The sequence below is a fragment of the Schistosoma mansoni genome, chromosome 3 (assembly GCF_000237925.1).
Source record: "Schistosoma mansoni strain Puerto Rico chromosome 3, complete genome".
Taxonomy (NCBI): Eukaryota; Metazoa; Platyhelminthes; class Trematoda; order Strigeidida; family Schistosomatidae; genus Schistosoma; species Schistosoma mansoni.
Genome location: NC_031497.1, coordinates 14,871,939 through 14,888,251, shown reverse-complemented (window position 1 = coordinate 14,888,251; position 16,313 = coordinate 14,871,939). Strand labels below are relative to the sequence as shown.

General features: G+C 32.3%; 2 protein-coding genes across 2 annotated transcripts; both read left to right on the top strand.

The window, feature by feature from the left end:
- Positions 1–840: 840 nt before the first annotated feature.
- Smp_123570 (hypothetical protein) lies at positions 841–13,077 on the top strand (the record flags this gene model as incomplete). Its single annotated transcript, XM_018799368.1, has 7 exons — positions 841–890; positions 2,022–2,167; positions 6,985–7,113; positions 7,913–8,099; positions 9,934–10,040; positions 11,625–11,766; positions 12,675–13,077. 7 exons carry the CDS (start codon positions 841–843, stop codon positions 13,075–13,077), a joined length of 1,164 nt encoding a protein of 387 aa, XP_018651164.1.
- A 134-nt stretch (positions 13,078–13,211) lies between these two features.
- Positions 13,212–14,548, top strand: Smp_123580 (hypothetical protein; the record flags this gene model as incomplete). The annotated part of the gene is made up of 2 exons (XM_018799367.1): positions 13,212–13,371; positions 14,391–14,548. The coding sequence occupies 2 exons, from the start codon at positions 13,212–13,214 to the stop codon at positions 14,546–14,548; spliced, it is 318 nt and encodes a 105-aa protein (XP_018651163.1).
- Between the last annotated feature and the right edge of the window lie 1,765 nt (positions 14,549–16,313).

Sequence of the window (16,313 nt, the reverse complement as noted above, 5' to 3'; positions counted from 1 at the left end):
CGTGTAGGCCAAAATATTTGTAGACAATCTATGTAGTACGTGACGGTGTCTTAAGAAATTTATCACTAGGATCTCAGTATTAGTTGTTTTCAACCATTTAGTTATTTGCGTTTCACTTTTCGCCTAATCTTGAATATCTCTGCTAACATTTTCCCAAGTTTCCACTGGTCAGTAAATGCTTCATTTGTAAGCTTTCTAAAGCCTAATGTGCGCTAAACTGACTAGTATTGGTGATGGTTGGAAGAGAGTTAGGGGCAGCTAAACTAAAACGTGGCATCCCTGCTTGAATTCACTAACCTCTAGTCCGAGCCATGTTGGTAGATGCAGACTAATTTGTTGGGGTCCGCGTGACTGTCGTAACCAATGTGTGGAGACCCTGTATGACATGGCACAGAATCGATCACAATGGCGTAGGTGTATATACCCCTTGTCTCCCCTTGAAAAATGAGATTGAAATTGCTTCACACCTTTCTTTCTGTACTATATCCTTATATACAATCTTTCCTTTATATATTGCCACCATTAAATTAACTACTATGAATTTGGTGTTCATCTTGGTGTGCTAATGAGGTGTGGCAACTTGGACCGATGCATATATCCGTGGGAGATTCATTAAATCCCAAAGATAACACTGCGCAATCTCTTGTTAGTTCATTGCCTCTCTACAGTTTTAAAAACAAAATATCATATCTAGCTTATTGTTCGTATTATATGTTAAATTAACCAAATTTTATTTCTCGCGTAAAAGTTTCATATCAAACTGGTAATTCTTATCTCTTCGCTTGAACTTTTTTAAAAAAACAAACTTACTTATATAGCCAAAATTTACACCTCTAAGGCATGGAAAAGGGTCAGACGTTTCGTAAACAGAATAAAGAAAAATTGCAAAAGTAAGACGTTTTTTTATTTCTCACTCTGTAAATATTGTTTAATGTGAACTTATGTACTAACTCACAGATTCAAGAGGAATCTTAATTTCATTTCTGTGCATCACCTACATTTCACCTGTGAAATATAAACTCCAAAAGATAGCAAGCTTTAATTATAATCACATTATTTCGAGTTGTGTTCTATATTCTACTCAATTAATCTAGAAAGTATTTAATGAACAGTCAGTTGGTTAATCTGTTCGTTCCTTTAGTAATCAGATAATAGATTTACAACTTTGATTCAGTAGGATTTTGATTATTTTCTAGTTTTTACAAATTTCTTGTCATGTATGGTTGGAATATCTACTTCTAAACGGGATCCCCTTCTCTTCCACATTGTATTTTTTAGCTGTCAATAAAAATCTATCCAGAAGAAACATTGAACTCTTCATTCCTTAATTGGACACATAATGTGTTTTATAATTTATCTTCTATAGATCAGACAAACTAATGTTTGTAGGAATTATTAATTGTATGACTTAAATGTTATGGGTGTAGTTTTTTAAGGTCTTTAAATGGCCAAGAAAAGTGCAGTTCCTTTTAGTTACATCTTTATTTGTTCATTTTATTTATTAGTATTATCATTACTCTTTCGCAACAGTATTACTTCATTTCTCCTGTTCTGTATCCTGACATTATGTTATAAGTTTATTCTGTATGTTTCAACCACTCATTGATTACTGTATAAATTATTTACTCTTTATTTAGTGTTTAGTTCTTATTATTGAGTTTTCTAGTTCATTCAATAACAATCCAACAGACGTGCCTAAAATCAATAAATAATGAAATAGTTTGCTGAGAATTTACATTTTAATGTCTAGTGACATGCTCTGTTTTATATATATATATATATATATATATATATATATATATATATGGTGATGCGTGTATGTATATATCTACTTGTCTATGATCTCAACACATGACAAGGGAAATCCACTTTTAAGAAAGTGTATTATTTAATAACTTGAAACATGCAAAGTTTTATTAGTCATAATCATTCATTATATTCACCACTTATTTTATTATTATTATTATTATTATTATTATTTGGATGTTTAATTTCTTTATTATGTCGTTTTTTTCATACAGAGAAAGTCACAGTGAAATTGAGAGGAAACGACGTGAACGAATGAAATTAGAAACAGAATTTCTACACCGTCAAGTACCACATTCACAATGTAAAGATAAATTATCCATTTTTCTTGCTGGAGCTGAACGACTTATTCATTATAACAGTATGTTTGGTGTTTATCAATTACAGTAGTAATTATAATGATTATTATTATCATTATTGTCATTATTCTAAATATACTGTATACTTTGTTTAGATAAATTGGGGAAAAGGGAATATATCATCAATGATGAAGAGTATTCACGAATTGTTATCAATGTAAGACTTGTTCATTTCACTTGTTTATCAAATATATATATATATATATATATACATCTTTAATACATATATACTATTAGACTATTAATGGATTTGGTATACATGTCAAATGTTCCAGTGGTGAAATATTATATGAAGAAAACTCTGAAAAAATACTTGGTATTCCTCAAGTTAGTTTTTCAATGATTATTTTCATAATTGTTGTGAACTGTATTATTGTTGTTATCAATTTTAACGAAATGGAGTTCATAAGCAAGTATAATGTATTTGAAAATGTAAACCTAGTCACATAAGTGTTTAGATTAGCATAGTTTAAAGAGTTGACTCTCAAACACCAGGGTCACTAGTATTTTTTTGTATCCACCCCGAACTATTTCAGTCCGAGTAACTTCCGTTCAATATCCTATGTCTTTACATAATAGTTATATGACTTGACACTCATTGAATATGAAACTGTACACATGATCACTAATAATAACTTAATGGTCTAGATTGATCCTAGAATTCACTTTATGGCTTTTATCTAGTGACTGTTTAACTGAATGTACCATAGTGAGTAGTAGCTTAACCTACAATTATGCGAATGAAACTTTCGAAATGAAATTCCCAGGAAGAATCTAAGTAAAAACTATCAATTTATGAATAAATAAAACGATGATTCCTCAATCAGGTCTACTTTTACATTTTAAGGTTGCTAATCTAAAAACCAGTGTTTTTTCTCTAATATTTTAAGTGCAAATCCACAGTTTTCAGTAATACACAGTAACGTGTAGTGATTTTCGCGTCTACATCAAAAAAAGTATTTGTCTGACAAATAGCAATTTTCTTAAAGAAGAATAAGGGTAATTCCACGTAGAAAATTTCCTTTTCGACGATCTCATTTTCTTCGCTGAATCTCCTATCTTCTTTAGTGACACAATGGGTCTTTTTCGTTATTACCCATTTTCTTGTTACAATTTAAATGACTATTCAGGAAATAAGTTACGTTTTATTTAAGCATCAAGACCTGGTACAATATTACGACGAAAAATACATCACACAGTTATTTAGCATCAGACGGTCGTTTATAAATAAAAAAACAGTCAAATTTTACTGAAAAAACAATCCCACTCTATATTATGTCTAGTTATTATAGAGGATCATCGGCAAAAATAGAATGTATTACAATTAATCCCTGTTGAACATACATTTTACCTGTACAAATTCGAATAGTCTATTGAATGAAACTTTCACACTAGTGATTATGTACCGGTTATCTACAACCGCACAGGCTTTTAGACAGTTCTGTTTTTACAATATGTCTCATTGCAAGATATGGATTTCGGTCACAGTATCGTGAAGCCTTTGTATTGTGTGTTTTACAAATGAATATCAATATAATTGTGTCTTTTTCCTCCGATGATCGGTGATTTAGTGGTTATAACATTCAATTTTCAGCCGATCAGTCGTAGGCTGGAATCTCGATTCATCCACTTCATTTAGGGTAGTTGAATGCAAGCTGACCGCAAGCTCACATACACACAAATGTGGCTTGAAATAAATAGAGAAAACTATATGCGATTAGTAATTGATATAATTCTTACAATAAATGGATAAGGAAGAAAATGTACTAACTAATATGATGTTTCCGCTTCATAAACTTAAATATTTAGCATTACGATAAGTTATAAGGTTTGGTGAACTCATGTTTACATTATGAGTTGAAAATAATTAATTCGTTAAAACAATTCGTAAATCGAAAAATATATTATTATATTTAAGCAATTGAGCAGACTACTGAAATCAGATCAGATCATGATCCGAAATTAAAAATTATTAAGTTGCATATGTTTTTCGCTAGTTATCATTAGAAAATGTTTTTTACCATTATCAATAAAGCTATCTGACTACCAATAATTTTTTCAATTGTCTTATATATTATGCTAATATTATGTACTGTTTGCTTTTCATTTTGTTCTAGAGTAGTTTTCTAGGCAAAACAATTTATGATTTGGCTGAACCAAGTGTTAATACAAAAAGGATTATCACTGATAGCCTCATGTTTTATGGTTCAGAAATGCAACAAGCCAGAGATGGACGTAAGTAATAGTAAAATATATTTGTACCATTGTAAAATATGTATTCATATTTAAGTTGTTTTCGTGAATATTCTATTTTCTCTAATACTGATGAGTCTCGAACGAACCAATGAAGCTCTTTTTTCCTAGACTATAAGCTACAGATTGTGTAACATTTTTATGTAATCTAAACCTATGATCCAATGGTTATGTCGTTGAAATACAGGTCTGTTTTAACACAAAAATTTTTCACCAAACGATGTTAGTATGTCTTATTTTCCATACTCCTGTTAACATACAACGTTAATTAAGAGCCTTATTTTTACTGACCTGATTGATACGAAATATCAAGTGAATATAAACAAAACCTTTCAAATCATATACCGGATTTCTTTGAATTTAGCTCACAGTTTACGCATACATCTTTCATATATATATATATAACGACACACTTTTTTCCTAATGTTTTTTCCGCAAAAATTCCTTGTTTTTTTTTTTCCGCAAAAATTCCTTGTTTTTTGTTGCCACAAAACTGTAACATTCACTTCACACATATGTAACTGGTATCAATATTCGACTTATCAGTCCTCGTAAAGTATTCTCTTATATTATATTATTACTTACACCTGTTACTCTTCATGGGGCATAAACTGCCGATCTGGATTCTACAACTTACTCTATCCTGGGCTCTCCCTCCCAGTTGTTGCCAAATGCTATTCATTCTTTTGATTTCTTTCTTGAATTCTCGGTGCAGTATGAGTTCTCTGGTATGCTTCCTCTCCTTTTACTCTGAGGATTTCAAGTTAGGGCTTACCTCGTGATGCAGTTCGATGATTTCCACAATGTGTTTCCTATCCGCCTCCAGCTTCTTTTCTTAATTTCTTCTTCAGCCGGAATCTGTTTTGTTATTTGCTTCAGTAGGTTGTTGCTGTTATATTATCTTATGCGATGAATCAGCTCTATAACTACATGTGTGTCAATTCATTCATTTAATAATTATAGTATCTCTCTGAATAATCACCACCGTATCCACCACTCCATCTTCCAATTAATTTGTCAATCACTCAATTATTTTCGTAAACACATTGTTATTATTATTATTATTATTATCTAATACTACCAACTTGGAAATCGAAACTGAAAGTTTCGAGTGCACTACTGAAGTAAGAGCAGTTAACTGTTTTCGAACACAAAATATTGCATAATAGATTTCGTAACCTTTTAATATTGAGAAATAGCACAGTTCAAAAAGTTAACACCAAAAAATTAGAGTAAGATAATCGCTTTTTATAGTTATCTGAATATTTATATGTTCCATAGCTTAAACCACGAATTGATCTTAGCTAGAACACTATTTAAAACTAAGGGACACTGGACAACTGTTTCGTCTTAGTATAAGACCTCTCGATAGTGCACATCCACGATGTCTCCATAGGGGACAGGAACACAGGATCTTCGGTCTCACAAACGACCACTCTACAACTGATTTGGCATCCAATGGTGTACATATATAGCATCAATCAACTTACAATGTTACCTTATCATCATCCATTGCATGCAGTGGATAACTGTCTCACGCTCGATATTGTTGAACGTCGCTGAATGCCTGGAGTTGTATCTTGAAGTCAGTTATTAATAAGCATATGACTATTCTCAGTATAGATAAAATCATTCAAATGTCAGAGGACTTTCCGAGTAACTTAGTCCAATGCTACTAGGTTTTTAGTGGTGGTCTAGTTAAAATCAGTTCATGATTTAAAGTATAAAGGTTCTGCAATCTCCACAAATCCCTCTACACTGATATTATTCATAAGTGTTTATGATTTATAAATGTATACAGTGTGCAGTCTCAGAAAATTAAATAACTCATGTGTATGTGAATATTTTCCAAAGAAATTATAAACTTAACAAATTACCATTCAGTGTGTTGCGGTTAGATTTGATGGAACAGTATTTAAAATTACATTGAAACTCTCTACAAGTTCGAGAGGTGTTTTTTTGCAAGTAAAAACAACTGTTGGTCTAATTTTTAAGTTTCTTGCGGATTTTTTAAATGATATTAGTCGGTAAGAAAAGCTTTCCTCAAATTAATCCATTTTTAAAAGCTACCGAATTGGCTAGTAACCTACCTTTTGTCGATTAGTAATTCACCTAAGGAAATTATTTTTCTCAATATTGTTCCTAGAAATTTCGCTGTGGGATCCAGAAAACGGTCAATCTACAGTAGATGTTTACTGAAATAAAAAAAAATAAACTTTATGGTTGACCATCGATCTGTTCATCATGACACCCAAAAGACATCACTCCATTCTCTTAAGGTATGGATGCCGTACATCACATAGTACCGCTGTGTCTTGGTTGTTAATTTTTTCCACTCTACTTTATTTATCTTGGTATATGAAAAGTTTTCAGATAGTTGTTTTATAAGCTGAAGTAATTCAAAACTTATTTTCCCTAAGATTCGATAATAAATGACTAGTTACACTAAAAAGCAATGCCTAAAAATTTTAATATTCAGTGCGTAACTGTAAACAACAAATTCATACATTTGCTCATTCTCCTCTCGTTCTAGACATTATGAATTTCTATATTTACGCATTTATAGACCTTGTTTCACGAAATTTCATCATTGCCATGCGTTGCGGATCTAGTATTCCAGTAAAACATTGTATACGCGGTTGTGATGGTCAACTATATCGGTTTATAGAATTCTGTGGGGACATTGTTTATCAAAGTATGTTATTGTCTGTTCAAATGCGTCACTATCTTTTGAAAAAACCAACACATGTTTCTGTTTACTGATAGATTTATTTTTCTTGTTTATATTTTCTCCCGAAAATCATTTCGAACCATTAGGAGATAATTATTATAATCCAAAAAATGTGGCCAGGTTTGAGGCAAAGTATATCGTTTGAATATCGTATCATATGAATTTAGGATTGTTGAATAGAATACAATTGTTAATGTTGAGATGACTAACTTCCAGTATTAACTTGAACCAGCTTATACGTTAAATGAAATTATGAGATTCATTAACAGAATAAATATGGGTCAGACAGGATGAGAGAAATAATAATACAATTACCAATTCAATCCAATCTCCAGTGGAAGACTATATTGTGTATAAAGTTATATGAAAGCAGTAAGAGGTGAGTGCTAGGTAGATTAATCATGTGTTCAAGAGAATAATAGTAATGTCAAACCAATAATAATAATAATAACAAAGATGTGTGAGTAAAAATAACGAAGGGTATCATATCTAAGTAAGAAAAGCTGTAAGTAGATTGGTCAGATTAACTAATTCAATAGTTAAGATTACTATTAATTAAATAGCCCTGATGTTGGTCATGGTAAGAGAAGAGGTTGAAGATATTTCTTTCGTACACACAACTACGGTTTTTTAATCCTAATTGCTTTCGCTTCTGCCGGTTGATCAAATTTGACTTTATGCATTCTAAACTTAATCATAATGTCTATTTATTATAATTATTGTCGTATTCATAATTTTCGAATTCTTACTCCTGTAAACTTAGATGTTAATGATTGTTCCGAAGCTTACTATTTATTCCGTGGTGTCTGTCGCCCTTTGGATATAGCCTGTCCAACTGTTCCCGATAATTCATTTGAGAAACCCACATCACGTAATAAAACTATCAATTCTGATCACGTTACTTTACGGATTGGAGTGAATACTTTTTCAATAACAGAAGTTGTTGGAAAGTAAGTACTATTCTTCTTCTTTCTTATGAATAAGTTCTTGATTGTTTTCATTTATTAAATAATAGTGTGATATAATCAATAAGCATTAGGTCTGATGGTCGAGTTTTAATTAACTGCAGAGTGAAAAACCCACAGAGCTGAACCTGGAGGCGCTAGACGGCCGTTTTGTCCTAGCATCCACAATCCTACAGGCGGGACGCGAACTAAGGACCCTCGGGCTCGTGCGCAAACGCTTAACATCTAGACCACTGAGCCGGCATCTAACGGTGTTAATGGTTAAATTCGATCGATCCATGATCTTGCACAACCCTTCATCTATTGTCTGAAGTGGATAACTGTCTCACACCCGACACGGATTGGACTCCACTGGTTATCGATTCTGAACTCCAGGAAAACCATTTTAAAGCTAGTCATTAGTGAGAACATAATTATTGTCGAAATGGGGACTTGAGATTGTATTTTTAAAGTTGAATTCGCGAGTCAATCTAAGCTGTTAATATATTTGATATACAAGGATATTATTCTATTAGAAAAAAAGACTTATTCGTCTGATTAGTAGTCTTGTCTTTAATCTCAATTCATTTGAGGGCTCATATCATTAGCTCGGTTTTTTCAGCAACCATCACTCGGCCGTATGGTATCACGGAGTATCACCTATCAGCAACCATTCTATTTATTCATTTTTGCAACCGGAAATTCGTTTATCAAATCAAGTTTTACTCTTAGTTACAGTAATGTAGAAATCAACTGTTAAAATGTGGATTACATTGGATAAGTGCAAATAATTATGTATTTAGTTAATCCAATCCCGAATACGACTTATTAAAACACTCCTAAACAAATCTAATTCTGAATACCCCTCATGATGTAAAATAAAATGCAAATGAAACTTTCAGTTCATGCAAAGATACCGTTGTATAACCGCTTTTTCAAAAACTGCCACAGGTCCTGCATCTACTTTAACTTGAGTGTCAATTATCCAACAAGTAAATACAAATATTATTTTCTTCAAGCTGTACTTAGAATGAATAAAGAAAAACGCATTTAAATTCCCTACAACACCGAAACAAATTCGTCTACAGTACACTTAGATTCATATAAACCTATTTCAGCTCCGTAACCGCAAATCAGTCCGCTTTTAATGTTAAATTGATACACCATAAGTAAAATGTCTTTCAATACAATAAATCATATACAGCTGTCCTCTAGTTAGCTGGAACAATTTTAGATCACAAGGCCTTTTTGCAGCATAGCCTAGTTTTATCATAGTCCAGCCCCTTCTAGATAGTTTAAAACGTTTACCCAATATAAAGTTTTACCAGTACACTCGACCGACATCAATTTATCGTCAATACCATTTATTTCACCTTCTTCGGAAAACGTGTTGTTTTGAATATAAACTGTTATCCTGGTGTTTGTTCATTCACCGCTAGTTCGTCGATATTACCAAGTGTTTGTTTAAAGCCCCTATACTTTTGAATATTGTGATTTTCCATCATCTCTCTGTAGGCCTGTTTTATGCAGTGCTTCGTTCTTGCGTATCTCGGAGTGGGACTAAACATTGAAACTGCATACACTACACTACCATTTAATAATTGCTCTCGGGGTAGAAATACGGTAACAATATCTAACATTTTTAACACAGCTTCCTGAGTTTATGTTTTTGAATAACTCAACCATCAATGTTCAGTGTATACAAATTAGACACATTTCTTATTCACTTTCCCTTGAGTTTTTTCAACTACTTCAATTCACTTTTAAACATATGTACGTGGTTATTCCTGATTGTATTATGTTTTCCATCCTATATTTATTTTTGCCCAAATTTCCTCAGTTCACAATCAATACTTGGTTGGGATGCTAAAGATTTGTTGGACAAACATGTTGAAGAATTTGTTACCATTCCTGAACAAAATATTGTCACACATGCAATACAAGAAAGTAAGTTACAGCCCTTTATTTACGAGAAAATCTCTTATATTTTATGGACATAAATCATATGTATCACTATGGATACCGAGTTATCCTGACAATTCAACTATGTAACTGACGAAAATAATGTTGAATGTAACACAGTAAAAATTAGTCTGTAATGCTATGACGAAACAATTGACTTGATAAAATACTACAATAAGGTGGGCTGAGGTAGTAGTGTGGTGCGTACTACTTATGCCGACTGACATAAGTAGTGTATAGCAGCAGTCGGAAGGGGGAGCAATTGGGGTAACAACAGAATTAAGAGGATTATGAAGTACGTAAAGGGCAACTAATGGAAGATGTGCAAATGATGTATTTATAGTTCACATATTTTACGAAGACGCTGTAATTCTGCTTTAAACAATATATTGGTTTCCCCACCAAGTCTTGTTTACTACAGTACGACCACTAGGTAAGCACCTAAATATATGTATTACAAAATCAAAAAGCTATCATTCAATTATAAATTATTCAACTAAGATAGTATAATTTATAAGTTAAATCACAGATTATAGCCATGGTCAAAAAGCATTCACTTTGAAACGTCTTATCAAATGGCTTCAGATTTTCGTGAATCTTAAACAGTCAGCGAGGAGTTAAGTAAAGAATATAATTCAGATAATTTTGGTTGAAATAACAGTGAGCTATTCAATTTATTACAGGCTTACATACTTTGCTTATCTCATATTTCAATATGTTAGTTTTGTGTATCCTCGCTCTAACCCATCATTACACTATATATTATACCAGAGTAATAATGCCGACCGTCTGCATAAACTTGATAATACTTAGTAGACGATAGGATTCAGTAGCATCGGTAATCATGAACTGCCAAAGTTTGTATTCCGTTGGGATTACAATGAAAATCGATGTATAGAAATATATAAAAATTTAACTTTTCTCCCCAAAAACTGGGTTTTGTCTTTCTAACAGTCAAAAATTATTAAAATAAACATCATTGACAAAGGGCACAGGACGGATGTGCCTTGCCACGTCAGCACGATGAGATGGGAACAAAAAACGGATTGTAGGAGTCTGAAGGGATATGGTAGTAGTGAAAGCCAGAATGACTAAACACTGGAAATATGGTTTAAAAAGATAGCGGAAAGATATGTATTGACGAATAATGGGATTCAAGATCCAGAGGGAGATAAAGGGTGAACGCATCTGTGTCATTGTGACAACTACTGGCCGCGGTTATCATATGGACTTCAATCAGGTAGCCCGCATCTACTAGCATAGTTTAGACCAACAGTCAGTCATTTTATGGATTGATATTGTCTTGGTTTGGTCTTTCCAAAATTTCCTCCACCCTACTTTCACCAGCTAAAATAACTCGTCTTGGTAGACAGTGATCAACCACACGTAACACATATCTCAATCAGAGAAGTCTGTGAAGTTACTGATGGTTGGTATGAGCCACGTAGAGGTGCAGAATTCGAAACAGTAGGAAAATTGTAATCCAGACTTGGGAAAGAAACCTGAATTTCACTGAGTATTGAACTTGCTTGCATTCATTAATTATAATTAACTTTCTTACTATTATAGCTGTTAAAAATGGTTTGTCTACAATATTCATTAATTGGTTAAACTATGGGAAAACAAAGTCAGTGTACTTGAGAGCTGTGTTTACAGCCATCCAATTGAATACCTTTCTTTACTGTATTACTTGCAAGCTATATTCAACTGAGTAAGTTACTCTTCTTTCTATCAAATATGTATTTAATTACTAATACGGAAGTTGAAATCAACAGAAAACACGGATAACTGTATTATTGTAAATAGTAAACTTTAAGTAGATAAACCAAAACTTGTATTTTCTATTCAAAATTAACCATGTCTAGAATTCAGCCTGTTAATTTGTATTGTTAATTATACAATATGTGTACTTGTGTTGTATGTATGTGAATCGAATCTTTATAGCCTAATTTATTTAAGCTCACATAACACTTATTCTCAACTAATAAGCAATTTCAACTATTGGGTATTTTTGGAAAGTGGTCCAACATATATTTTGTCATTATAAGATTATATAGATTGTTGAATTTCATTGAAATCACGAACTAATAAAAGCTGGTTGTTTAACTTCGATCGCTTCGTGATTTCAATATATTTTGTTTTCAGGTATGTACTAGCAGAAAATGTCTACACTCCAAAAGCTTCGTATTTATTATTAACGAGACAATTAACACGCAATTAACATCGTTCTATTTATCAATCAGTTATACTCACAAATTAGTTGAGTGCCATTGTCACGTTTTGGTAGGCTGATCAGTTTCTGTGACAAAAGGTTTCCGTTCTAACAGTGTGAAATATTTTTCAGGATGACTCTCGGACCTGTAGAATTTTTTATGACAACCGTACTTTGTCTAAAATCTTCTAAGCAATTGAAAATCACTATTCCAATGAAATGATAACCTAGTGGTTAAGGTATTCAACCTTCAATCGCTGGGTTATGAGTTAGAACCCTGCCTCACCCATTTTATTTATACGAAGTATTGCTGAAGGACGAATGCATAGACCTGTATATGATAAAGTTACATATAAAACAATAATGAAGCAAAAAATATTTGAATAGTATACATCTCTCGTTGTTAGATTTCCTGCGTTAACTCAGTCCGAACCAGAACCACAGACACCGGTTTTCAAATCACCAGACTACTCAAAATTACAAGTAACTAATAACGAAACAATTGCTCCGTTTGACTGGAACGATTCATTTAACTACAACACTACAACTAAAATAAAATCAACTGAATTTTCATTGGGACCATGTCAGCATACAACTAACAACAGCATTAACAATATACCAATCTGTAGACCTGATACACTAAACGTTACGGATGGACATCATATTGATCTAACGAAAACCAACGGAAATGGACATTCTCATACTTTGGATGTTCCTCATAGATCTACGCAGGTAATGAAATTTCATTTGGTCCTATATAACTTTAATAGAATATTAATGATTATTAAGTTAAAATACAATTTGGTGTAAATGATAATCTAATAATTATAAATCACCATTTCTGTATGTTAGTTTTTAGCGTTAAAATAGTAAAATGCATTTTAAGAATATATTTTTTAATATTACTTTATTAGGAAACAAATGGACAATGTTCAGTAATTAGTATGTCAAATAAAAGTGACACAACGCATATTGCTCCATCTACATGTACTTATGGTGAACATTTCGAAACACTTCAACATCCTATTTTCTCTCTTGATGCAGATGACATGATTCCTGTTGAAACTAGTCAAACAAGTGACTCCAAATACTTACCAGATAATAGTATGTTTTGAAAAATATCTATGTTACATCAAATTATTTATATTTACATGTAAATACTTTATGAACCCATATAAAACGAACTGAAATGCAAGTAGCTAATAAGACCGTATAATGGACAGCCTATTCTTGACATTATAATTTTGTTATTTAAAAGGAAGATCAGTGTAAAAGATGAAAACTGCTTATCTCGATTTTATCATTCTAAAAATATGTGGATAGTTTTCTAATTAGCGATAATGCATAACAAATGTTAGTGCATAAACTTTTCAAGTTTAACATACAAATCAATAAAATGTTCTTCCTTTTAAAATAACCTCACAGATATATGAATAGTTTTCTTGAAACTGACTCCATGTAATGTAGTACATTCATCATTAACAAGTAAGGTAGTAAGAAACCATTGATGAAATACAGACTGTTCGACCGTGAAATTAATGTACTTTAAGTTTCATTTTGTTTGACAAAACATCAGAGTAGCTAAAGTTATCGAACTAATAAGTTACCCATGAATCAAATGACAGGATTACTGAGCGACTAACTAACTTTAGTCGAGGATAAAAGTTGTCAATTTTTGCGAAACCCATTGGATGATAAAGGATTGACCAAGAAATAAAAAAAATACAAAGCGACTAACGATTCGCGACTCTGGACTAATAAGAGTATACACAAAATATCTTTTAAACTCATGGTGGTCATATTTCTAATAGTATATTACAGTAGTTAATTAATATGGTTACTGCAGAAAGTCATCTTATCCTAGTGCCCTATAAAGTATTCTAGTCTAACCGATTATTCTGAATTTCCTGGGTCCTATTTTGTGCGAGCACGCTTGAACGGTCCTAAATTAAGATGAAACAACTGATCTAGTACAACCTGGTTTGCAGTGGTTTTCTAGCCGATTTCAGTAGTATCCTCACATTTGTTATTACGTTTACGTTTATATGAATGACTCACTGTTCATCTTATTCATTGATAATTATTTGACTCAACTAACTGAACTAATTCATTTTTTAATACAGTAAATTATTCAAAATATAATAATAATGATGGACAAGACTGGCGCCAACTTCCATTGAATACTAGTTTCAGTAGTATGCTTTCTGAAAGTGGACTACCTGAATTATTCAGTTCTGATTATATAAAAGATTTGATCGAAGAAGATGTGACCGACCTATGATATGTTTCTTTTCAATAATTTCAAAACCTTTACTACCTATGAAGTATGTGCAATCATCCTTTTTCTTAAATTTTAAAACTTGATTAGAGAACAATCATTATTTTTCAAATGACTGATTTCACTGACTGCATAATTATTCTCTGTACAACATACAAAAATATTCTTATGAAATGAGAATTTTTCATTTGCTAATATATTTTGTATAAAATGATCTTATGGGTGATATTTGCAAATCGGTTAAATGGATTAAAAACAGATTACCTTTACTACTGTTCTATTGCCGTATAAATGTTGCTACTAGACTTGAAGAAGTATGTTTAGTGCTCTTCTGGTTATCTGACACATGTAATTACTATAGATTAAGAGGATAATGATTGATAGGCTCGAATCCTCAAAATCAGTAGAACATGGTGTAAAGAGGTTGATTAGCCAACGAAAGGAAGTCTACGAAACAAGGTCAGTAGTAGATGAACTTTCAGAATGACTAAGAGTATGAAATGTGGCAAAGAAGTTGGATTAGTCTCGATGGTTTTACTAATCTGTAAGCTTGACTGTTAAAATTAAGGGAAGACTAGTTCATGTCAGTCAAGCACAAAATGCTGGTGGATACTTATTTGATTCTGAACCACTAAAAAGCGACCATGATCTTTCCATTTACCCTTTACAATATATATGGCAAACACTAACAATCTTACCGGAATCATAAGTCAAAAACATATCCAGTTCATGGGAATTACGCACTGAAATATTTCTGCAGTAAATTTTAAATTTCGATAAATATATTGGTAATCCCTGAGCTGGCTCAGGATAACATGTCAGCTTTGCAGAATTTGTACTCTTCAGCTAATGACATGGCTCAAAACCGTTTGCAATGGCGAAGGTGCATCCACTCTTTGTGTTCTACCAAATTCTAATCTTCTGAATTCTTTATGTCCCTTTCTTTTTTCTCTTTCCAAATTTATTTCACTGGTTTATACTCCTTGAATAACATCTTAAAACCCTCATCTTTCCGATTAGTGCTTATACTCTTACTACCTGTACCACTATGGGATTTGAATCAACAACTGCATCTCTGGGCTAATGTGGTATGGCAACTCGAACTGATGTACGTATGTACGAAGTTCTACGCTGTGACTGACTCTTTAACTAAGTTTTACTTCTAGTCATAATTTCAAAAATATTTCCCACAGTTCTTATAAAATATTTTGATAGTGTAAAGTGCTAATCATACAGATAAATGTTATCTCTGAACACAAAGACCAATAGTTTTATACATCAAAACTATAGTGACTGGCTTGTGAACAAAAATGCATTAAATTAAGAAAGGTTAAGAGTCACAAAATTGGACGTGGTCCGCATAAATATATTTAGAGAACCTATTCTAGTGGATGCAAGATTTAATAAAGACGAATCATACTGCCATTAAATGTTTAGGAGGGACTGAAGCCTTCTACACCACTAAGATTGTTGGAATCTAGTTGCACAAAATGGAGGGTGAATTTAAGCCTTGGGTGGAAAAATGACCTTAATGAAGTCTCAACTTTACGACATACCAACTTTTGGTTTTTATCTGTTGCTAAAATCCTTGGTTACAGCACCCAGAAAGTATGCAAGAGAATGTTTTTTTAGAGATTCATTACCCCATAGGATAAAAAAGACATTATTGAGAATCCAAGTGACCTAAAGTAACCTGCTACTGCCGGTTCGTTTTAGAACTGTTTAAGACACAAGCTTCAATGTGCAATTATTCACACTGCATCAAAAG